Source organism: Capra hircus (genome assembly GCF_001704415.2).
Source record: "Capra hircus breed San Clemente chromosome X unlocalized genomic scaffold, ASM170441v1, whole genome shotgun sequence".
Lineage (NCBI taxonomy): Eukaryota > Metazoa > Chordata > Mammalia > Artiodactyla > Bovidae > Capra > Capra hircus.
Window position 1 is genome coordinate 10,142,280 of NW_017189517.1, and position 25,670 is coordinate 10,167,949.

At 36.6% G+C, this 25,670-nt stretch overlaps 1 protein-coding gene across 5 annotated transcripts in view; it reads left to right on the forward strand.

Moving 5' to 3' along the window:
• The window catches only part of ARHGEF6 (Rac/Cdc42 guanine nucleotide exchange factor 6), a 116,245-nt gene that overhangs the window by 56,341 nt on the left and 34,234 nt on the right, over positions 1-25,670 (forward strand). For all 5 annotated transcript variants that reach the window (XM_013976296.2, XM_013976297.2, XM_005700425.3 and 2 more), the window contains 3 exons: positions 5,259-5,353; positions 8,392-8,487; positions 10,289-10,411. In XM_013976296.2, the coding sequence (XP_013831750.1) occupies positions 5,259-5,353; positions 8,392-8,487; positions 10,289-10,411 (314 nt within the window). The remainder of the gene's footprint in view (positions 1-5,258; positions 5,354-8,391; positions 8,488-10,288; positions 10,412-25,670) is intronic.

Below are 25,670 nucleotides of genomic sequence, written 5' to 3' on the forward strand. Positions count from 1 at the left end.
TCAAGATTGCCGGGAGAAATATCAATAACCTCAGATATGCAGATGACACCACCTTTACGGCAGAAAGTGAAGAGGAACTGACAAGCCTCTTGATGAAAGTGAAAGAGGAAAGTGAAAAAGTTGGCTTAAAGCTCAACATTCAGAAAACGAAGATCATGGCATCTGGTCCCATCACTTCATGGGAAATAGATGGGGAAAGAGTGGAAACAGTGTCAGACTTTATTTTTCTGGGCTCCAAAATCACTGCAGATGGTGATTGCAGCCATGAAATCAGCATTCAGCCACCCTCAAAACTTGCAACAGTATGAGTTTAGTATATGTTTTCATTCAGCTCTCCAGAACTCAGTCAAAGGCAGTAAGGAGTGTCTGCCTTCCTACTTCTGTTTGTCCTGTATGAGTGATTGCAGCGCAGATAGAACCCTTGGAATACTGCTTTGCTTAGCACACTCCAAAAAACCCATTGGAGCAGGGCAGTTGGCACCTTTCTTGCAAAATCTTAGTCCTTTCTCTTAAGGGAACTTGAGATGATTGCATTTTAAAGGAAGTTGAAATAATAAAACTGTTTCAACAGGGAGAGGGAGGTTGAATTATAGCAACCTTGGAGTTAAAGTAGTGATGTTTAATTGTCTTAAAAAATCACACTTTATGATGTAAATAATGTCTTCAAATTTTCTAATTTAAAAATTCCCTCAGGCAATGATTGTGTTTTGTTTTCTTTTTCGCTTTTTCTTTTTCTTTTTTTTAACGAACATTATTATCTGTGTAGTATGACAGTTTCAGACAACGGTGCTTGAAAGCAAGGTTGAGAATTTGAGACAGTACATTACCAGACATGGTCTCTTCAGAACAATGTGAACAAAGGAAGTGATAAACTGACTTCATTCTCTCCTGGATATAAGTGGGAAGTCAGGCCACCAGCCTCTTTCTTTCAATACGAATACTGTAGACAAATAAATATTGCTAAAAAGGAAATCTGTATATGAGTTTTACCTCTTAATAACTGTGGTCCTGTTGAATTCTAGTGCAGCTCTTTCCATTTCTAAGAATAAAAAATGAATCCTAGGGCTGAGTGTGAGTAAAAGTGATTATTTGATACACTGCAGTGAACAACAGCTCAGCTGGGCAGAGAGGTGTAAGGATGGACAAATTGAGTTTGGAAGGATATTCTACTGGATGAGAACTTGAACTCAGAAAAAACAGAAAAATTTCCATTAACAGATAAGAAATTTGTCCTTTGACTTTAAGATAACAGCTATAATGAAATATAATTCACATACCACAAAAGTCACCACTTTAAAGTGTACAATTCACTGATTTTTAATAAATTAACAGAGTTGTGTGATGATCACCACCGTCTTATTTTATAACATTTTCATCACCTCAATAAGAAACCCTGTACCCATTAGTACTCACTCCCTCCAGCCCTTAACAACCACTAATCTACTTTCTGTCTCTCTAGGTTTTCCTTGTTCTGGATGTTTCATATAAAATGAATCATACAATCTTTGTTCTTTTGTGTCTGGCTTCTTCCTTAGCATAACATTTTGAAGGTTCATCCACGTTGTGTCTTAGTAACTCATTGCTTTTTTTTCACTGATTAATTTTCCATTGTATGGATATAATAGGTTTTGTTTATCCATTCATCACCTAAGGGACCTTTAGGTTATTATTTATAATGCTGTTGTGAAAATCGATGTGCAAATATTTACATAGACATATTTTTTCATTTTTTCTAGTAATGGATTACTGGGTCATATGATAACTCTATGTCTGACTTCTTGAGGAACTGCCGAACTGTTTTCCACAGTAGCTACTTTCCATAGAAAGTTTTTGACTTTCCCACCAGCAATGTATGAAGGTTCCGGTTTCTCCATATCTTCACCAACCCTTTTTGTTTTCTATTTTTTATTTTTATTATAGCCACTCTACTAAGTGTGAAGTAGTATTGTGGTTTTGATTAGCATTTCCCTGCAGAAGGAAATGGCAACCCACTCCAGTATTCTTGCCTGGAGAATTCCAGAGACGGGGGAGCCTGGTGGGCTGCCTTCTATGGGGTCACACAGAGTCGGACACGACTGAAGTGACTTAGCAGCAGCAGCAGCAGCAGTGGTTAACTATGTTGACTATCTTTTTATGTGCATATTGGCCATTTGTATATCTTCTTTGTGAGATGTCTATTTAAATCCTTTGTCAACTTTTAATTGATTACTTTTATTGTTGAGTTGTAAATTCTGAATAGTAGACCCTTTTCAAATACATGATTTATAAATATTTTCCCCATTTTGTGGGTTGTCTTTTTCTTGACAATGTCCTTTGCTGAGCTTCCCTGGTGGCTCAGTGGTAAAGAATCCAAAGGAGACACAGGAGACATGGATTTGATCCCTGGGTTGGGAAGATCCCCTGGAGAAGGAAATGGCAACCCACTCCAGTATTCTTTTTTTTTTTTTATTTTTAAAATAAATTTATTCATTTTAATTGGAGGCTAATTACTTTACAATATTGTAGTGGTTTTGCCATACATTGTCATGAATCCATTCCAGTATTCTTGCCTGAGGAATCCCATGGACAGAGGAGCTGGTGGGCTATAGTCCATGGGGTTGCAAAAGAGTTGGACATGACTTAGCGACTAAACAATGTCCTTTGATACATAAAAGTTTTTAATTTTCATGAATTTCAATTTATCCATCTTTAGTCTCTTGTTGCTTGTGCTTTTGGTGTCATCCAAGAATCCATTGCCAAATCCAAGGTCAGGAAGATTTCCTCTTCTGTTTTCTTCTCAGGGTTTTGTAATTTTAACTCCAGCATCCATTTTGAGTTAATTTTTTAATATGATGTAAAGTTGGAGTGCAAATTCTTTCTTTGCATGTACTTATCCAGTGGTCCCAGCACCACTTTTTTAAAAATATCTCTTTAAAAACTATTTTATATTGGGGTAGAGTTGATTAACAGTGTTCGTGTTGTTAGTTTAAGGTGTACAGCAAAGTGAGCCTCCAGCAACTCATCAATTACAGTTCAGGTTTTCCTACCTTGCTTCCCATTCCTGTGGAGGCTTCTCATGATTTTCTGCTCTAGCAATATATGATCTCTATCTGCTTGTCTGTTTCTCTAATTTTGAGTGTATCATTTTCCCCCTGTGACCTCAATTCCCTGACAAATGTAAGCAAAGTTCTTTTTCCCATTTTTTAAAGCTATTTGCTTGTTTTTAGGGTGGAGTGATGACTAGCAAATGCCTTAAATGCTGGAGTGGAAACCAGAAGTCCTGTTTCTTCCTTTTTGATGTAGGCAGTCTCCAAACACTATTTTAACTGCATCCTACAAGTTTTTTATGTTGTGTTTGTTTTTTTTTTTTTTCATTCATCTCAAGATGGTTTCTAATTTCCTTTGTTGTGCTTTGACTTCCTATGGGGGGTAGCATTTCTATTCCATTATTGGATTAATTTCACAGCACATTGGTACCTCCAGGCCCCTAGGTGCACGCTTATTTTTAGAGTAGCATTCCTTCTTAAGGAACAGAGAAACTGAAAGTAGACATGAGTGGCTGGCAGGAGGGGCTACAACTTAAGCCCTAACTTTTGAGGCCACCCCATAGCCTATGTCCTTGTCAGCTAGGGTGATATTGTCCTTTAGGTGACATTTGGCATGGTCTGGGCACATTTTTTATTGTCATACTTGGGTAGGGGGTGGCGTGCAGCTATCTGATGGGTAGATTCCAGTGATGTTGCTAAACATCCTACAGTGCACAGGGCATCCCCTCACAACAAAGAGTAATCTGTTCTGAAATGTCAATAACTGCCATTGAGGAACCTTTCTTTTAATCCTTTAAATTGGAAGGGACTGTTTCCCAACTCACCCAGCACCTCCATGTACAGTGTCTCCCTTACCTCTTCACAATGGTCCCTGAGGTAGGTGAGATGTCACAATCTGAGATGAGGCAAGTGAAACCTTAAAACTGAAGCAACCTGTTCATTGGTAGCAGAGCCTGGACTACTACCCTTCAGTTCAGTTGTTTCAAAAAAACCCACAGCTACCTGGACCTCCAGGCGGTTTTTCCATTCCACCTTTCCAAAGCAGATCATCATGCACTGTCTTGTGAGTACACATCTGGCATGTTGGTAGGTTAGGGGGCTTCTCCTGGCTAAGAATGCTTCACGTGGTCTTATGAGTCCCCCGTTTAATGTCTCCCTCTGCAGATAGAGTAGAAACTCCCTGAGGGCAGGTATGGCCTTTGTCACCACATAGTGAAAGTTTCTCAGTCGTGTCTGACTCTTTGCGACCCCATGGACTGTCCATGGAATTCTCCAGGCCAGAATACTGGAGTGGAGAGCCTTTCCCTTCTCCAGGAGATCTTCCCAACCCAGGGATCGAACCCAGTTCTCCCACATTGCAGGCGGATTCTTTACCAGCTGGCTTCCCACAAGGGAAGCCCTGTCACCACATAGACACTCAGTAAATTTGTGTTGAATGGATTAGAAGATATGAGAGAAAGTACACCAAAATATTAGCTTGGTGGATCTCTAAGAGCTTGGAATGAAGGTTGTAGCTGCCTCCACAAAAGGCTGGGAAATGGGGCATGACTCCAGGGCTGGTGGGAGAAGAGAAACTGTGGACCTATTTATTGATTATTTTGCCTAGAGGATTCTCTTTTGGCTATCATTAATAATACTGGTAAACATCATTTAATTCCTCACATTTCAGCTTCTTTTTCTCTTTGAAATGTTTATACTAGCACTTTTTACTTTTAATTAAAAAACCAGTTTTAACCCTGTTTAAAAATTCAGTGTCCTCAGATTTTGTCACCTAAAGATCTTCTCAAAAACATCATTAAAAAAAAATCTGTTTTGGTGTTTGATATCAGTTATCATGAAATTATCCTGACATTGAATCTCTGTGTCTTGGGGTAGTTGGTCTCAGTCTTCTCAACCATAAAATGGAAATGATGATCCTTTGTTAGCTGAGACTTTTACTGAGAATAAAATAATTTAAAGCACACAAAAGCATTCTGAGCCATGCTATGTAAATGATAGGGCCCCTCCAAATCAAGGTAGTTCTGAAAAAACATGTTTGTGTGAGTTATACAACCAGTTGTCATACAATTATTAGTTTGCTAGAATGAGTTCAGATTTTGTGTTCCTTACTCACAGTGCTAGCCTGAGTAAATAATACTTTTCTTTCTTATAATTTGATCAAAAGATCTAAAACTGTATTTTATTTTGGACTTTTCTGACAATTACAATACCTTGATGTTTGTTTCTCCATAGGTGTTACAGAATATCTTGGACACTGAAAAAGATTATGCTAAAGAACTTCAGTCTCTTCTTGTTACTTACTTAAGACCCCTGCAGTCCAATAACAAGTAAGTTTTATATTTTAAACCCCTCACTAAGGAAAGCAAGACAATGTCAGCATATGGAGTCATTACTCTTATGTCAATGAATAATTGATTTTGCCCTTTAGAAGAATTTCCACAGATCACAGGTTGCCAAGAACATGGTCAAGGCAACAGAAATTATGCAAGATGTTGCTTTTGGAGAGCCTGACTTTCTCTCTCTTCTGGCTGTGGCGGGAATGAGTCGATCTGCTTTTCTGTCTGTCACCATTTTTGTCTTGTCTGTTTTTAAAGGGATATATTTGGTTTTACCTTCCAGAAAAAGGACTTGCTGATGTTTTTATGCAAAAAGCACAGACACTGGAAATTCTGCTTGCTGTGACCTTTGCTTGCCAGGGCAGAAACTCTTTCCCATGCTCTGAGAGTGGAAAAAGCGTGGCGTTTTGTGAGTGTTCCTAAGAGCCATTCAAGCCAGTATTTCACCCAGGCCAAAGAGAATGAGAAAGAGATGTTAGGATGTTTTGCACAATCCAATATTCAAACCTTATTCTGGTCGTGGAAATCTGAAGGCCTGAATTGCAAACTTACTTTTCACAAAAGAAAACTGTTGACCACTCATTTTTTTCAGTGCTTGTAGACCTGGCATATGTAACAAATAATGTCCAACTGCATTTGTGTGTTTTTATTGTAATGGGTTAAACTTTCCTAGAGATTATGATTTAAGTCAAATAGAAAATTAGCAGTTGATAAGTAGAGTGGAGGACAAAAACCTCTTCTTTTACTTCAGTTTGAGTATATTTTTGACAAACAATTGCCTAAATTGTTGGCTTCTAGCTTAAATAAGTTTAATGATGTATTTCACTATTTTCTTCCTTTTTCTAAATCATGCTTGCTTAGACATAATATCCTATTAAATTTCCCACTTGGTTATTTTCATGACACTATGGGAATCCTACTTCAGTATGAAAGGATTTTGTATTCATGTGTTTTTTCAGAGTTTAAATGATCAACAACAAAGTAGCTTTTGTTATTATTTTGTAGAATATGAAGTGTTCTGTGAATCATAGTTCTTAGAGCTGAATGGAACTTCAGTGAATCATTGGGTCTAGTGCCCTGGAAGAAATGACTTTCCTCACTGAATAAATAAGAAAACCAAATCCCAGAGAGGCTCACTGCCCTGCCCATCACATGGTCTAGTCAGTGGCCAGACTCAACCCACTGTGTCTCCTGCCACTGAGTGAAATGTGGGTCTGTGTTCTAGAGGTGACAGGCAGAAGAGGAGAGGGACACTGATGTGTTAAAGCTGGCAGCAGAGATGGCAAGATTTCAAATAAAGGAGTGATTGATGAGCAATCAAGAACTAGACAAAGGCAAGGAAAGGAAAAGAGCCAGGGCAGAGGAGGTGAGAGAACCGAGCCCGAACCACACTGTTCCATGGAAATTCAAAATGCACTTGCAGTCACTTTCCATTGGTTCTGCCTTGTAGACCCCGAAATGATTTGAGCAAAGCAGACTGTTTACTGTTTAATCCTGAAGGAGCAACAGCCAGGAAAGCTGGCTAAACGGTTTCACTTTTGACCCCCAGGAGAGGGGTTTTTCAGCTTGTGGTTCAAGAGGGCATCAGAGTGGAGGAACTGGGTGCTTTTTATACTCTAGGGGTTACTGGTAACATCTGTTTGGGTCTTCCTTTTCTTTGTCAGCAAAAATAACTCTTCTGTAAACCCTCTCCTAGTATTATTATATTAAGGAGAAATAATGTGTGGCAGACATTGGCCTTTTAAGTCAATCTTCAGAAAAGTTTTCTGTCAAAAGGTGGTTAAGAGCATTTACTCTGGAGCTAGAATGTTTGAGTTCAACTTCTGGCTTCACCATTCACTGGCTTTGTGACTTTGGCTGATTTGCTTAACCTCTCTGTATGGGAGTTTCCTTATGTGTAAAATGGAGACAGCAATAGTATCTATCTCATAAAGTCATTGTAAGGTTAAGACAAGTTGTTATTTGTAAAATGCTTACCTCAGTGTTAAGCGCTATACTAGTGTTGGCTCCTTTTTTTTTTTTTTTTTCCGGTAGGAGAAGAAAAGATGGGAAAATTCTTAGTACAGAGGTGATGGATAAAATTGTTCAGTTTGTCTTTGTCTGATTCCATTCCATTCCAAAAACAAACACACACATCAGTACTATTTCTTCCCTCCTACTTCCTCCCCAGATTTCCTTGAGTTGATTTATAAGCCTTTTAATTTAAGAGAAGCTGGATTTTGCTCTTTTTCCTTGTGCCTTATATGGCATATATAATATCTTCCAATTACTGTCCCAGCTCCTCTAGGGAAGAGAATTCAAAAGTTTTTACACTTATTCCCAACTGTGATGTATTCTACCTACTTTAGATTCTTATTTATTTTTTATTGAGATACAATTGACATGTAAACATTATATTAGTTCAGATGTACAGTGTAATGATTCAGTATTTGTATATATTGTGACATAATCACTACAGTAAATCTAGTTAACATTTATCATCACACATAGTTACACAATTTTTTTCTTGTGATGAGGACTTTTAAGACCTACTCTCTCAGAAACTTTCCAATATGCAGTACAGTATTATTGACTATGGTCACCATGCCGTACATTCCATCCCTATGCCTTCCTTATTTTATAACTAGAAGCTTGAACCTTTTGACCACCATTATCCATTCCACCCACCCCCTCTCCCCACCTTTGGCAACCACCAATCTGTTCTCTGTCAATGCTCAGATGTTAAGCACTTGTTACTTATTTACTCCTTGCTTTGTAAAATACCTAATGTCCCTTGTAAACACTCATTTTCTTTAGGATCATTATTCTTGTTATAGAAAAGGAAACCAAGAAAGAAGTTTTAGAAAGTTATTTATTGATTAAGACCACAGAGTTGGTTTCAATTCAGAAGCAAAAGTTAAAATATAAGAATTGCTTCTTTTGTCCCATTTGCCAGTTACTAGCAAACTATCACCTAACCAGACTAGAGAGAGATAGCTGATGTCATCCCCAAGTTCTCTTCACTGAAGCTGCATATATATATTTTTCAGTCTGAGTACTGTGGAGTTTACATCTTTATTGGGAAACTTTGAGGAAGTATGTACATTTCAACAGACGCTCTGCCAAGCCTTGGAAGAATGTTCAAAGTAAGTATCTCACATTGCCATTAAGATAGCTGGCAACATTGGGTTTTTTTAATGTGCGTTTTGCTTTCTTTTGACTGTTGTCTTAGATATGGGCACTTTGTACTTATGCATTTATACATTTATTACAACTTTAGTAAATTGCCCCAATACAGAGAAAATCTGGACTTCCCTGGTGGCTCAGTGATAAAGAATCTGCCTGCACAGCAGGAGATGGGGGTACAATCCCTGGGTCAGGAAGAGCCCCTGGAGAAGGAAATGGCAGCCCATTCCAGTATTCTTGCTTGGGAAATCCCATGGATAGAGGAGCCTGGCAGGCTACATGCAGTCCATGGGGTCACAAAACAGTTGGACATGACTGAGCAGCTATACAACAACAACAACAGAGAAAATTCACTAGGTGGTGGTATTCACAGTGTCAGACCACTAGTTGCGTATCAGTGTTCTACATCTAGTCAATTACTTCTGGCTCTATTTAAAAATTATATTGACAAATAAGGTCTAAATTGACTATGGATATTAGATGATAATTCGTGCATAGCAAATTACTTTTCCAAGTAATGCCTTTATGTGAAGCACAGTACATCACTGAAGGCTAGCTAGATCATTGAGGTGTTCAACTTCATACTGCAGAGTGAACTGTGATGATCATCAGGCAATTTACTTCTGGGGCAAGATTAGTTGTCCAAGTGGTGGATCTCAGACATTGGTGACTTTTGTTGTCTATAGGGAACTTGGGGGCAATTGCCTGTTTCTTGAACTTAGCGAATCACAAGTGGTTGTCCACGGAGGAAGCTGGTGAGAGCCCTCCCAAGGAGACCTCAAGAGCCACTCCAAATGCTGATAGGGATCCAGATGATTGGTATGGAAAGATGGTGACTAAGAGCAGATTGCCATCTAGATTTGTCATCTTTGTTTTCCATTTTATAGAGAAATACATAGAAGAGTCCAAAGAATAAGCCAAAATTATTATAATCGATATCTCTGAGTGGTGGAATTCCAAGTAATTTTTTTATTGTGCTTTTCTGAGTTTTTTGCAAACTAAGATAGGTGACTTGTAATTTTAAACATCTGGGTGTCACCTTGCCTAGCAACTGCCACCAAGACTACATAACACTTCTTTGTGATATGTCATTTCTGGATTCAGTTAGTTTTGTCTGTGCTTGAAGTGAAGTGAAGTGAAAGTTGCTCTGTCACGTCCGACTCTTTGTGACCCAATGGACTATACAGTCCATGGAATTCTCTAGGCCAGAAGACTGGAGTGAGTAGCTGTTCCTTTCTCCAGGGGATCTTCCCAACCCAGGGACTGAACCCAGGTCTTCCACATTGCAGGTGGATTCTTTACCAGCTGAGCCACCAGGGAAGCTCAAGAATACTGGAGTGGGTAGCCTATCCCTTCTCCAGGGGATCTTCCCAACCCAGGGATCAAACCAGGGTCTCCTGCATTGCAGGCAGATTTTTTTTACTAACTAAACTATCTGTACTTGAACTTCATGTAAATTAATCGGGTATTTTTAGTGTATCTGACTAAATTTGAATATCATAATTTGAATAAGCATCTTAGAACCCCTATTAATGCAAAATAAGTATCTGACTATGTATTGGAGCTATGTTTGGTGGCTGGGGTTTAAAGCAGTGGCCAAGAACTTGCATTTCATAGATAAAATGGTTATAATATAGAAGTTTCTTTTTAACTTTGGCAAAAGAATTCAAAAGGTTTACATGTTGCCAGGTTTAGCAGAAATCATCTTCCTTTATCTTGTTTTCTCTATTACATTGTGTGTTCCATTTGTTTTACTTACAGGTTTCCAGAAAACCAACACAAAGTAGGTGGTTGTCTTCTGAGCCTCATGCCTCATTTTAAATCTATGTATCTGGCGTATTGTGCAAATCATCCTTCAGCTGTAAATGTGCTCACCCAGCACAGGTAAATTATTAACATTTCCCCCCAAAAGCTGTTTTGCAATGATACCCTTTCCTCAGACTACCTATTTGGAAATCTAGAGTCTCCCTCTGAACTCTTGATTATCCCTGTTCATCATACCAGAAATTGATTCATTGTTATATGGTTTTATTGCCCATTCATGTAACAAGTAATTTATTGAGCACCTACTATGTGCAAAGTCCTATAGTAGCTGATGGGGATCCAGTTGTGAACAAGGAAGAGAAGGTCCCTTCCCTCATGGAGTGTAGACTCTTGAGAGAAATAGACATGAAATTATGTGTCATGTACTTTAAGCAAAGATCTCTGATTATAATTATACACGAATATAAGCTTTTGGATTCATGGAGAACAGCAGAACACTGTCTCCTTTAAGAGTCCTTGCAAGGGATCCAGCTGAGCTCACGTCTCTCCTGCCCTTCCTTACCCTCTGACAACTCATCCTTGACACATTCACTGATAGAGTCATCGGGACCAGGATTCTGTAGGATAGACATGAAGACAGTTTTGACTTTGAAATTGTGTGCTAGAAATCCAGGTGGGAAAATAGGAAGAACAACACATAGAGGCTCTTATGAGTGAACTCAGAGTCTAGATTCAGACCAACATGATCCTGGAGGCTGCTATAGACAGAAAAGACTTTTCTCTTAATTTGACTTGAACTCCCAGAGCCAGGCTGGAACACTAGTTGACACCAACCCTCAGAAAGTGATGGAAACTTTGGTTTTGTCCTGTTTTGAGAGGGGCTTGATAGGCTTTATAACGGCATTTTGAAGGTAGAATTCAGTAGGTCCTCCTTGGAGGTCAGTTTTACTTCCCTGATGAAAGTTGTGAATTTTTATGAAATAACAAATATGGACGTTGGAGTTTAAAGAAAGAGAAGCCATGACTCTGGATTATTTAGGCAAGTGGCTCAACTGCTTAGAGCTAATAATAACACTGACAATGTGCCAAGCGCATGATGTAAAAGCCTATGATAGAGTTACTATTATTACCATCTCTGCTTTACAGATAAGACATTGGAAGGTTAAGTAATCTGCCCAAGTACTCATAACTGTTAAGTGGTTGAGCCAGAATTAGAATCCAGGTCTGTCAGACTTCTAAAAAAATGTCTTTATGGAGGCATGTGTTTCACCTACAAAGAGAATACTCTGAATGCAAATTTAAAGGATTATCATAAAATGAACACTTATGTACTTAAGAAATAAAATGTTGCCATTTCCTTTTTAATATAACAGCTTTATTGAGATATAATTCACATACTTTACAATTCACCCATTTAAAGTGTTAAATTAATGTAAGTAAATTCAGAGTTGTGCAACCATCACCATGATCAATATTAGAAGATTTTCATCATTCTCCAAACAAATCCATATTCATTAGCAGTGAGTCTCTATTGCCAGACCACGGCAACCACTGAAATACTTTAGGTCACTATAGATTTGCTTATTCTGAACATTTCATATAAGTGAAATGGCACAACATATGGCCTTCTGTGTCTGGCTTCCTTCACTCAGCATGTTTTCAAGGTTCATCAGTGCTGTTGCACTTATCAGTACACTGCTTTTTAAATTGTCATATAATGAAAAGCATTCCATTGTATGAATACCACATATTGTTCTTCCATTCACCAGCTTGTGGACATATGGATTGTGAATGGTGTTATTATGAAGGTTCATGTACAAGTCTTTGTGTAAACATGTTTTCATTTCTTTTGGGTAGATACCTAGGAGTGAAATTGGTGGGTCATACAGTAACTCTGTTTTGCTTTTAGAGGAACTGTGAGACTTTTCCAAGTGGCTGCACCAATTTATATTCCTACTAATAATTTATGAGGGTTCCACTTTCTCCACATCCTCACCAACATTTGTTATCATTAGTCTTTTTGACTATAGATTATAGCCTTCCCAAAAGGTATGAAATGATACCTTATTGTGATATTGATTTGCATTTCCCTAATGACTTGTGATGTTGAACCTCTTTCATGTGCTTATTGGCAATTGGTGCACCTTCATTTGGGGAAATGTCTATTCAGATCCTTCACCTGTTGTTAAATTGGGTTACTTGTCTCATTATTGAGATATGATTAACATACCATAAATTCACCATTTAAAAATGTACAACTCAGTGGTTGCTTATATATTATGTTGTGCAACCATCATCTCTATTTAGGTCCAGAGTATTTCCATCACCCTCAAAAGAAACCCCTTACTAGTAGCAGTCACCCTCCATTTCTCTAAGGGCTAATGATATTTCCTGTGCTTCTTGGCTATTTTAATATCTTCTGTGGAAATGCATCTACTCAAATCATTTGTCCATTTTTTATGTGAGTTAATTCATCTTTTCATTTTTGAGTGGCAACATTTCTTTGTACATTCTTCTTTATATACTCTTATCCAATGTGTGATTTGCAAAAAATTTCTCCCATTTTGTGGGTTTTCTTTTTACTCACTTGATGGTGTCTTTTGAAGCACAAAAATTTTTATTTTGTTTAATTTTGATGATGTCCAATACATCTATTTTATCTACTTTGCTTATATTTTGGTGTTATATCTAAAAACCTATTGCCTAATCTAGGCTATGAAGATACGCCTTTCTAAGAATTCTATAGTATTAGCTTTTTAATCCTTTTTTGAGCTAATTTTTACATATGATGTGAGGTAGAAGTTCAATTTCATTTTTTTGTATGTGGATAAGAAAGTAGAGAAGACCACTAGACCATTCAGGTATGACCTAAATCAAATCCCTTATGATTATACAGTGGAAGTGACAAATAGATTCAAGGAATTAGATCTTAGATTAGAATTAGATAGACAGAGTGCATGAAGAACTATGGATGGAGGTTCGTGACATTGTACAGGAGGCAGTGATCAAGACCATCCCGAAGGAAAAGAAATGCAAAAAGGCAAAATGGTTGTCTGAGGAGGCCTTACAAATAGCTGTGAAAAGAAGAGAAGCAAAAGGCAAAGGAGAAAAGGAAAGACATATCCATTTGAAGGCAGAGTTCCAAGAATAGCAAGGAGAGATAAGAAAGTCTTCTTCAGTGATCAGTGCAAAGAAATAGAGGAAAACAATAGAATGGGAAAGACTAGGGATCTCTTCAAGAAAATTAGAGATAGCAAGGGAACATGTCATGCAAAGATGGGCTCAATAAAGGACAGAAATAATATGGACCTAACAGAAACAAGATATTAAGAAGCGGTGGCAAGAATACACAGAACTATACAAAAAATATCTTCACGACCCAGATAATCATGATGGTGTGATCACTCACCTAGAGCCAGACATCCTGGAATGCAAAGTCAAGTGGGCCTTAGAAAGCATCACTACGAACAAAGCTAGTGGAGGAAAAAGATGATGTTAAAGTGCTGTGCTCAATATGCCAGCAAATTTGGAAAACTCAGCAGTGGCCACAGGACTAGAAAAGGTCAATTTTCATTCCAATCCCAAAGAAAGGCAATGCCAAAGAATGCTCAAACTACTGCACAATTGCATTCATCTCACATGCTAGCAAAGTAATGCTCAAAATTCTCCAAGCCAGACTTCGACAGTACATGAACCGTGAACTTCCAGATGTTCAAGCTGGTTTTAAAAAAGGCAGAGGAACCAGAGATCAAATTGCTGACATCTGCTTTATCATCAAAAAAGCAAGAGTTCCAGAAAAACATCTACTTCTGCTTTATTAACTATACCAAAGCCTTTGACTGTGTGGATCTCAACAAACTGTGGAAAATTCTTAAAGAGACAGAAATACCAGACCAACTGACCTGCCTCCTAAGAAATCTGTATGCAGATCAAGAAGCACCAGTTAGAACTGGACATGGAACAACAGACTGGTTCCAAATAGGAAAAGGAGTACGTCAAGGCTGTATATTGTCACCCTGCTTATAGTGCATCATGAGAAATGCTGGACTGGATGAAGCACAGTTCGAAGGAAGATTGCTGGGAGAAATATCAGTAATGACACCACCCTTATGGCAGAAAGCAAAGAACTAAAGAGCCTCTTGATGAAAGTGAAAGAGGAAAGTGAAAAAGTTGGCTTTGGAGGTTGGTGATGTTCTGTAACTTTTCCTCCATAGTGTTTAAATTGATGTGTTTGTTATGGAAATATTCCATGAGCTGTACACGTGTAAAAAAAAAAAACAACTCAATATTCAGAAAACGAAGATCATGGCATCCAGTCCCATCAATTCATGGCAAATTGATGGGGAAATGATGGAAACAGTGACAAACTTTATTTTGGGGGGCTCCAAAATCACTGCAGATGGTGATTGCAGCCATGAAATTAAGAGACACCTGCTCCTTGGAAGAAAAGTTATGACCAACCTAGACAGCATATTAAAAAGCAGAGACATTACTTTGCCAAAAAAGGTCCATATTGTCAAAGCTATGGTTTTTCCAGTAGTCATGTATGGATGTGAGAGTTGGACTTATAAAGAAAGCTGAGTGGTGGAAGAATTGATGCTTTTGAACTGTGGTGTTGGAGAAGAATCTTGAGAGTCCCTTGGACTGCAAGGAGATCCAACCAGTTCATCCTAAAGGAAATCAGTCCTGAATATTCATTGTAAGGACTGATGCTGAAGCTGAAACTCCAATCCTTTGGCCACCTGATGCGAAGAACTAACTCATTGGAAAAGATCGTAATGCTGGGAAAGATTGAAGGTGGGAGGAGAAGGGGACAACAGAGGATGAGATGGTTGGATGGCATCACCGACTCAATGGACATGAGTTTGAGTAAACTCTGGGAGTTGGTGATGGACAGGGAAGCCTAGTGTGCTGCAGTCCATGGGGTTGCAAAGAGTCAGACACGACTGAGCGACTGAACTGAACTGATCCAATTGTCCCAGCACCATTTGTTGATTTCTGTTGTTATAAATCTGTTCCATTGTATTTTATGTCCCAGAATTGGATCTATCTTTGTAAATGTTCAAGTGAACTTAAGAATTTGTAATTGCTGTTGTTGAATCAATTTTTCAATAAATGTTGATTAGATCAACTAGATGAATGATACTATTCTTTTCAATTACATCCTTATCAATTTTTGACCTGCTGAATTTACTGATACTGATAGAGGGATGGATTATAATAGCGGAGCCATCTATTTCTCCTTCCAGTTCTATCACTTTCTTTTCCCTGAAGTGTTTTGATGTTCTTTTGTTAGATGCATTTGTGTTAAGGATTGCTTTATCTTGTTGGAGAGATGGCCTTTTTATCTCCATGTAATTCTCTGTCTTTATCCCTGATAATTTTCCATGTTCTGATAATCAGCTTTTTCTGAAATTAACATAGCTAGTCCAGCTATCTTTTGATTACTCTTAATATGTCTTTTTCCATTCCTTTGCTTGTAATCTGTGTCTTATAGACAATATATAATTGAGTCTTGTTTTTTAATCCACTTTGAGAGTCTCTATCTTTTAACTGGCATATTTAGACCATTCATATTTAAAGTGATTATTGTTATAGTTGGATTAATATCTAAAATGTTGTAACTGTTTTCTATTCATTGTACTTGTTCTTTCTTTGCTACCCCCCTTGTACTACCTTCTCTGGTTTTAGTTAAACATTTTGTATGATTTCATTTTCTCTTCTCTTTTAGGAAGAATTTTAGTGATTTCCCTAGAGCTTGAAATATCCATATACAACTACTCTGACAGCACTTACAACAACTACTCACATAACAACATTTCACAAGTAGTAACTTAGAGTATTATCAGTTCTTCCCCCTCATCTCTTATTGTTCTCATTCATTTCATTTATTCATAATGTAAAATCACTCAATATATTGTTGCAATTATTATTTCGAATAGTTCTATTAAAAATAAGAAAAAAAGATTTTATTTTACCTGCATTTATTCTCTGACACTCTTCCTTTTCTATGTAGATCCAAGTTTCCTTCTCTCTGAAATACTTCTCTTAAAAATAGTTGATAGAAAATCTACTGGTGACAATTCCCCTCAGTTTTTGTTTGCCTGAGAAAGTTTTAATTTTGCTTCCACTTTTTTTCCTTTTATTTTTATTGAGTAAAATAAACAAACAACTGTATAACATGAGATCTATCCTCCTAACAAATTTTTAAGTGTACAGAACAACATTGTTAATTATTAGCACAATTTTGTACAGCAGATCTCTAGAATTTTTTCATCTTTTGTAACTGAAACTTTATATCCATTGAAGAGTAACTCCCCATTTCCCCCTTACCTCAGCTCCTGGAAATCACCATTTTACTTCCTGCTTTTATGAGTTTGACTAATGTAGATACCTTATATAAATGGAATCATGTAATGTGTTTCTGTGACTGACTTATTTCACTTAGCATAATGTCCTCAAAGTTCATTTATATTTTCACATGACAGTATTTCCTTCTGTTTAAAGACATAGGCATGTACATAGTACATTTCTTTGTCCATTCATCATCAATGGACATTTAGGTTGTTTTCACAACTTGGCTATTGTAAATAATGCCTCAGCAAACATGGGAATGCAAATGTCTCTTTGAGATTCTTATTTCAATTTATTTGGATAAATACCCAAAAGTTGGATTGCTGGATTAAATAGTAGTTCTATTTTCAGTGTTTTGAGGAATTTCCATACTATTTTCCACTGTGGCTGCACCAATTTATATTCCCACCAACAGTGCACAAAGATTCCAGTTTCTTCACATCTTTGCCAACATTTGTCTTTCTTTCTTTCTTAATTTTAATTATTTATTTATTTTTGGCTGCACTGGGTCTTCATTGCTTTGCGTGGGCCTTCTCTAGTTGCAGCGAGCAGGGACTACTCTCTAGTTGTGGTGCACAGGGTTCTCATAGGGGTGGCTTCTTTTGTTGTGGAGCACAGCTCTAGGCATGTGGGCTTCAGTAGTTGTGGCGCACAGGCTCTGGAGCATAGACTTAGTTGTGGTGCTTGTGGTGCCCAGTTGCTTTGCAGCACGTGGAATCCTCCTGGACCAGGGATCAAACCCATGTCCCCCACACTGGCAGGTGAACTCTCATCCACTGCACCACCAGAGTTCTCTTTCTTCAATTTTTGATAATGACCATCCTAATCAGATGTGAGGGAATGTCTCATTGTGTGTGTATCTCTGTGTGTGTTTCTACAGTTCTTTATCTGCTGCTGCTGCTAAGTTGCTTCAGACGTGTCCAACTCTGTGTGACCCCATAGACGGCAGCCCACCAGGCTCCCCCGTCCCTGGGATTCTCCAGGCAAGAACACTGGAGTGGGTTGCCATTGCCTTCTCCAATGCATGCATGCATGCTAAGTCGCTTTAGTCGTGTCTGACTCTGTGCGACCCCATAGATGGCAGCCCACCAGGCTCCTCTGTCCACAGGATTCTCTAGGCAAGAGTACTGGAGTGGGTTGCCATTTCCTTCTCCAGTTCTTTATGTAAATGTATACAATCTTATGTAGTAAGGATCATGTATCTGTTTTCCTCAGATAAATACTCATGTAATATTTTAATTGAAGTATAGTTGTACAATGTTAATATAAGTTACAGGTGTACAATATAGTGATTCAAAATTTTTAAAGGTTATACTCCATTTATAGTTATTATAAAATATCATCATAGTTCTGATTTGCACTTCCCTAAATATTAGTGATATTGAACATCTTTTCATATACCATTTGTATGTCTTCTTGGGAAAATGTCTATTCAAGTCCTTTGCCCACTTCTAAATTGGGTTATTAGTATTTTTACTATCGAGTTGTAGGAGTTCCTTATTTGTTTTGGAGGTTAGCCTTTTATCAAATATATGAATTACAAATTTTTTTTCCTATTTTATAGATTGCCTTCTCATTTTCTTGATTGTTTCCTTTGCTGTGAAGAAGGCATTTAGTTTGATGTAGTTCCACTTGCCTATTTTTCCTTTTGTTAACTGTGCTCTTGGAGATCATTACTAAGACCAATATTGTAAAGCATTTCTCCTGTTTTCTTCTAGGAATTTTATAGTTTCAGGTTTTAGGTTTAAGTCTTGAATCCACTTTGAGTTGATTTTTGTGTGTGGTGTGAGGTAAGGGTCCAGTTTCTTTCTTTCTTTTTTCACATGTGCATGTTCAGTTTTTCTAGTACCATTTGTAAAACAGTTTTTTCTCATTATATATTCTTGGCATCCTGGACAAAGATCAATTAAATATATATACATAGACTTATTTCTGGGCTTTCCTATTTGTTCCATTGATCTATTGTCTGTTTTTGTGCCAATACCATACTGTTTTAAATACTGTAGATTTGTAATATGTTTTGGAACAAGGAAGTGTGAAGCCTCCAGCTTTGTTCTTTCGCAAAATTCTTTTGGTTATTTGGGGTCCATTTTGGTTCCATATGAATTTGGAGATTTATTTTTCTTTTTCTCTAAGAAATGCCATTAAGACTTTATAGGGATAACTTTGAATCAGTAGATCACTTTAGATATCTAGACATTTTAACAAATAATTTCTTCTGATCTGTGAACATGGGATGTCTTTACATTTGTTTGTTCCTTCTTTAATTTTTTCATCAATGTTTTGTAATTTTCAATGTACAAGTCTTTGGTCTCTTTTGTTATGTTTAGTCCTAAGTATTGTATTCTTTTGATGCTATTGTGAATGAGACTTATTTACTTTCTTTTTTCCCTCCTTTCTTACTCTGTTTCTTTTTATTTTGGATAATTCATTGTTAATGTTTAGAAATGCAACTGATTTATGTATGTTAATTTTGAATACTGCAACTTTACTGAATTCATTTATCAATTTCACCAGTTTTTTTGGTGGCGTCTCTAGGGTTTTCTATGTATAAAATCATGTCATCTGTGAATAGAAGTCATTTTACTTCTTCCTTTCCCATTTGGATACCTTCTGTTATTCTTTCTTGCCTGTCTGGCTAGGACAGCCAGTACTATGTGAATAGAAGTAACCAAAGTAGGCATCTTGTTCCTAATCTGAGAGAAAAAGCTCTGTTTTTCACCACTGAGTATGTTAGCTGTGTGCTTTTCATCTATTGCCTTCTTATGTTGAGGCAATTTCCTTCTGTTTGTGATTAGTTTAGTGGTTTGGTTTTTTTTTAATCATGAAAGGATGCTGGATTTTTGTCAATGCTTTTTCTGCATCTCTTGAGATTATCATGTGATTTTTATCTTTCGTCCTTTGAGTGTGATGTATCACACTGATTGATTTTTCTATGTCAAATCATTCTTGTGTCCTAGGGATATTTCCCACTTGGTCATGGTGTATGATGCTTTTAAAAAGTGCTATTAGACTTGGTTTGCTCATATTTTGTTGAGGATTTTTGTATCTGTGTTCATCAGGATAATGGTCTGTAGTTTTCTTGTGTTTTCTCTGGCTCTGATATCAGGGTAATGCTGGTCTCAAAAAATTAGTTTGAAAGTGTTCCTATCTCTTTAATTTTTTTGAAAAAGTTTGAGGAGGATTGGTGTTAATTCATTTTTAAATGTTTGATAGAATTCAGCAGTGTAGCCATTGAGTTCAGGGCTTTCCTTTGTTGGGAGGTTTTTGATTACAAATTCAATCTTCTTACTCATTATTGGTGTGTTAAATTTTTTTTTAAATTTTTCATGATTCAGTGTTGGTAGGTTGTATGTTTCCAGGAATTTGTCTATTTCTTCTATGTTATTCAGTATGTTAGTTTATAATTGTTCATAGAATAGACATATCTTGGAGATATTGCAGGTTTGGTCCAGGCCACTGCAATAAAGTAACTCACCTGAAATTTTCCTAATGCATATAAAAGTTATGTTTATGCTATACTATAGGCTATTAAGCATGCAGTAACACGTTTTAAAATGTGCATATCTTAATTTAAAAATAATGCTGTTGGAAAAATGGTGCTGATAGATTTGCTTGACGCAGGGTTGCCACAAACTTTCAATTTGTAAAAAACACGATATGTGTGAAGCACAATAAAGTGAAGTGCAATAAAGAGAGGTATGCCTGTAGTCACTTATGGTCCTTTTTATTTTCATGGCATCAGTTGTAATGTCTCTTATTTAATTTTCTTCATTTATCTGAGTCTTTTCCCTTAGTCTACTAAAGGTCAATTTTGTTATTTTTTTCAGCTCTAATTTTTATTATTTCTTTCCTTCTGCTAACTTTGGACCTAGTTTGTTGTTCTTTTTTCTAGTTCTTTAAGGTGTAAGGTCAGATTGTTTGAGCTCTTTCTTCTTTTTAATATAGGCATTTATCACTATAATCTTACTTTTTAGAATTGTTCTGTTGCATTCTGTAAGTTTTGACACGTATTTTTATTATAATTTGTCTGAAGATATTTTCTAATTTCCCTTTTGATTTCTTCTTTGGCCCTTGGTTGTTCAAGAGTGTGTTGTTTAATTTCCAAATATTTGGGGATTTTCCAATTTCCTGTTAATTTCTAGTTTCATTCTGTTGGAATCAGAATTTTTCAGTATTTTTAAAGTTAAGTTTTGTTTTGTAACATAACATATAACCTAACCTGGAAAATGGTCTCTGTACACTAAAAGAATGCATATGCTGCTCTGTTGGGCAGATTGATATGTATATGTTTGCTAGGTCTATATGATCTATAAACATTTTTCAGGTCATTTTTTATCTGGATATTATATCCATTATTGATAGTGCAATATTAAATTTCTCTGGTATTATTGTGTTGCTATCTATATCTCCTTTTAGTCTGTTCATATTCGCTTTATATATTTGTGTGCTCTGATGTTGTTTGCATATATACATATTTTAATTGTTATATCTTCTTGGTTAGTTAATCATTTTACTGTGATACTTTTTTGTCCTTCTTTGCCTCTTTTGACAGTTTTTGATATCAAGTCTATTTTGTCTGATATAAATGTGGCCACCCATGTGCTCTTTTGGTTACTATTTGCATAAAATGTCTTTTTCCATCTCTTCAGTTTCAGCCTGAGTTTGTCTTTAAAGTGAGTTTTTTTAGACAGCATGTATTTGGGTCTTTAAAAAAAAATCCATTCAGCCCTTCTATATCTTTTGAGGACTTTAATCCATTTAAATTTAAAGTAATTATTGAAAAGGAAGAACTTACTATTGCCATTTTGTTCATTGTTTTCTGTTTATCTTGCAGCCTTTTTTGTCTCTAGCTGTCTTCCTCCATGTTTTATTGATTTTTGTGTAGTGACATGTTTTGATTCCTTTCTTATTTTCATTTGTGTATCATCTATAGGCATTTTCTTTATGATCACTATAGGCTTATATAAAATGTGACAATCTCTTTTAAGTTGATAAAAATTTGACTTCAGTCACACACACAACTCTACACTTGACTTCCCCTCCACTTTATGTTATTGATGTCACAAGATACATCTTTTTACATTGTATATCCATTAGCATCTTTTTATAGTTATTTTTATACTTTTATCTCTTAATTTATATGCCAGAATTAAAGCAAGTTATGTACTATAGCTAACAGTATTATAGTATTCTGTATTTGTTTATATATTTAACTTTACCAGTGACTTTATAAATAAGAATGCTATTGTGTTGCTGTTTATTGTCTTTTAATTTCAACTTAAAAGACCCTGTTTAGAATTTCTTGTAAAGGCAGACCTAATGGTGATACAGTCTCCAGCTTTTGTTTATGTGGGAAAGTCTTTATTTCTCCTTTGTTTATGAAGGATAATAATGCCAGATATTATATTATTGGTTGGCAGTATTTTTCTTTCAGTACTTTCAATATAGGGCTTCACTGGTGGCTCAGCAGTAAAAAATCGACCTGCAATGCAGGAGAGGTAGGTTCAGTCCCTGGGTCAGAAAGATCCCCTGAAGAAGGAAATGGTAACCCACTCCAGTATTTTTGCCTGGGAAATCTCATGGACAGAGGAGCCTGACAAGCTACAGTCCATGAGGTCACAAGAGTCAGACATAACTAGGTGACTAAATTCTGTAAAGCAATTATCCTTCAATTATAAAAAATTCAAAACAACTTTCGATATATCATCCCTCTCCCTTCTGACCTGCAAAGATTCTGCTGAGAGACCCACTAATAGTCTTATGGGAATTCTATTATATATGACAAGTTTCTCTCTCTCTCTCTCTTTGAGCTTGACATTTTATTTAGATTCCATGTGTAAGTGATACCATACAGTATTTTTCTGTCTGGTTTATTTCACTTTAGCATTATGCCCTTAATGTTCATCCATGTTGTTGCATATGGCAGGATTTCTTTTTCTCATGGCTGATTAGTGTGTGTGTGTATATATATATACAACTCAATTGCAAAAAAAGAGCCAAACAATCTGATTTAAAAATGGGCTGAAATGTTATATAGATATAGATATAAAACAGCTTCTTTATCCATTCATCTACCCATGAAAACTTAGGTTGTTTTCGTATTTTGGCCATTGTAAATAGTGCTGCTATACTGGGGTGAATGTATCTTTTCTAAATTGAGTTTTTTTGTTTTGTTTTTGGATATATACCCAGAAGTGAAATTACTGGGTTATATGGTAGATATATTTTTAATTTTTTGAGGAACCCCTATACTGTTTTACATAGTAGCTGCACCAATTTACATTCCCACCAATAGTGAACAAGGGTTCCCTTTCTTCTACATCCTTTCCAACACTTGTCATCTCTTGTCTTTTTGATAAGAACCATCCTAGCAGGCATGAGTAGTATTTGATTATTGTTTTGATTTGTATTTCCCTGATGATTTGTGATACTGAGCACCTTTTTATATACCTGTTGGTCATTTGTATGTTTTCTTTGGAAAAATGTCTTTTCAGTTCTTCAACCCATTTTTAAATCAGATTGTGTGGGTTTTTTTTTTTTTTTTTTTGCTATTGAGTTTAGTTCTTTACATATTATGAATATTGCCCCTTAAAGGATTATGACTTGCAAATATTTTCTCCTATTCCATAGGTTGCCTTTCTTTCTATTGATAGTTTCCTTTACTTGTTCAGAAGTTTCTGAGTTTGATATAGTCCCACTTACTTATTTTTTCTTCTTTCATTTGTGCTTTCTGTGAGTACTCGAGGCTTTAGTTTTTTTCTAGTTTCTTTGTTTTTTTCCCCTCCCTCTGTATCTTTGTGTTTCTTAAGAATTTCTTCACAGAGTCTATATCTTGCAGCTCTCTCAGCTGTAATCCACCGTTGTTATATTGGAGCCATGTTGATGTAGTTGGTATAAGGTATAATGGAGGGGATGCATTCTATAATATTATGGATAAATTTTACTTATTTAATAGACCAGTGTCCCTGACCTCTGATCTGTAGAAATGTTTCTTAGACTTTTTTCCTCCTCTTACTTATGAGAGGAAGATTAGAGAGGGTCAGATAAGTCTCTGACAACATAGTTTCCTTTGGAGAGCAAGCCTTTGTTACAGAGAATGTTCTGGGAGCATTTCAGTATGGTCACTTTTCTCTCCCCTTCTCTGAAACACAAAGGGATTTTTCTCTGATTTTCTCTGTGAGAGCCTGCTTGGGTTAATGGATATAAAACACACAAAAGTTTTGGGCTCCCTAAGACTGGATCCTTGGGAATTTTTAATTGTCAAGCCAGTTCCACGCTCAGACTCTTGCAGTGTATCAAAAGTACCGGTGGCTTCTCCTCAGGGAAGTTGATCTTGGTTTTAATTCTTTGTGTTTGACTGTCTTTCTAGATTTGGGGCTGGTGGCTTTCCCTGTGATCTCAATTCTCAGTGGATCTAAGAAAAGTAATTGATTTTCAGTTTGTTCAGTGTTTTTCTTGTTGTGAGAATGGTAATGATAACTTCTAAGCTCTTTGGATGTCAGAGCTGAAACCCAATTTCCTTTAATGATTTTTTAAATTATTTTGTTTTTTAACCAGTTTGCTTAACTTATATTTAGTAAATGTATAGAGTTGTACAACCATCACCACAATTCAAAATCATTTCTGTCACAGCAGATCCCTCATGCCCATCTGAGTCAATCTCTTCTCCCACCCCATAAATTATTTTTTTAGTGTTTGCTTTGAGGCTTTCCATATACATCTTGCCTGAATCTGCTTCATAGTAACAGTAACTTAATTCTGGGGAGATATAAAAACGTTGCTCCTAGTCTAGCTCTATTTCTACTTCCTTTTCTTTTTCTCTACTTCCCTTTTTGTGCTACTTTTGTTATACATATCATGTCTATATGTTATAAACCCAATAATACATTCCCATAATTATTATTAGTCTAATAATTTTCTGTCTATTAATGAAATTGAGAGAAGAATGAAGAGTAAGGATATATTATAGTATTTGTTATTTTCCATTTGTGTGAGGTGATACCTCATTTCAGTTTTGTTTTGTATTCCTCAAATAATTAGTGATGTTGAGCATCTTTTCATGTGCTTATTGGCCATCTGTATGTCTTTTTCAGAGAAATGTCTACTTATTTGACAAAAATGTCAAGTCTATTTTTGGATTGGATAGATTTTTTGATATAGAGTTGTATGAGCTGTTTGTATATTTTAGAAATTAAGCCCTTGTCAGTCACATGGTTTGCAAACATTTTTTCCCATTCTGTGGGTTGTCTTTTCTTTTTGTTAATGGTTTCCTCTGCTGTTCAAAAGCTTAAAAGTTTGGTTAGGTCCTATTTGTTTATTTTTGCTTTTATTTCTATTGCCTTGGGAGATTGACCTAAGAAAACATTGGTACAATTTATGTCAGAGCATGTTTTGCCTATGTTCCCTTATAGGAGTTTTATGGTGTCCTATATTATATTTAAGTCTTTAAGCCATATTGACTTATCTTTGTGTATGGTATAAGGGAGTGTTCTAACTTCATTGATTTCCATGTGGCTATCCAGCTTTCCCATACCATTTGCTGAAGAAACTGACTTTCCCCCATTTTATACTCTTGCCTCCTTTGTCGAAGATTAATTGACCATAGGTATCTGGGTTTATTTCTAGGGTCTCATTCTAGGGATAGTTTTTTGAGACCAGTGTTTGAAGTTTCTTCTGGCCCGCCTTAGTTGTCTCTTTCCCTGGATCTCTCTAGCAGCCTAGCTGGCCTCTTGTGTAGCTTGTTGTTCTTAATTAAGAGGACCAGCCTCCTTTCAGTTTTTGTTGTTGTTCATTCACTGAGTCATGTCCAACTCTTTGTGACCCTATGGACTGCAGCACTCCAGGCTCCTTTGTCCTCCACTGTCTCTCAGAGTTTTCTCAAATTCATGTCCATTGAGTCGGTGGTGCTACCTAAGCATCTCATCCTCTCTTGCCCCCTTCTCCTCCTGCCTTCAATCTTTCCCAGCATCCGGATCTTTTCCAATGAGTCAGTTCATCAGGTGGCCAAAGTATTGGAGCTTCA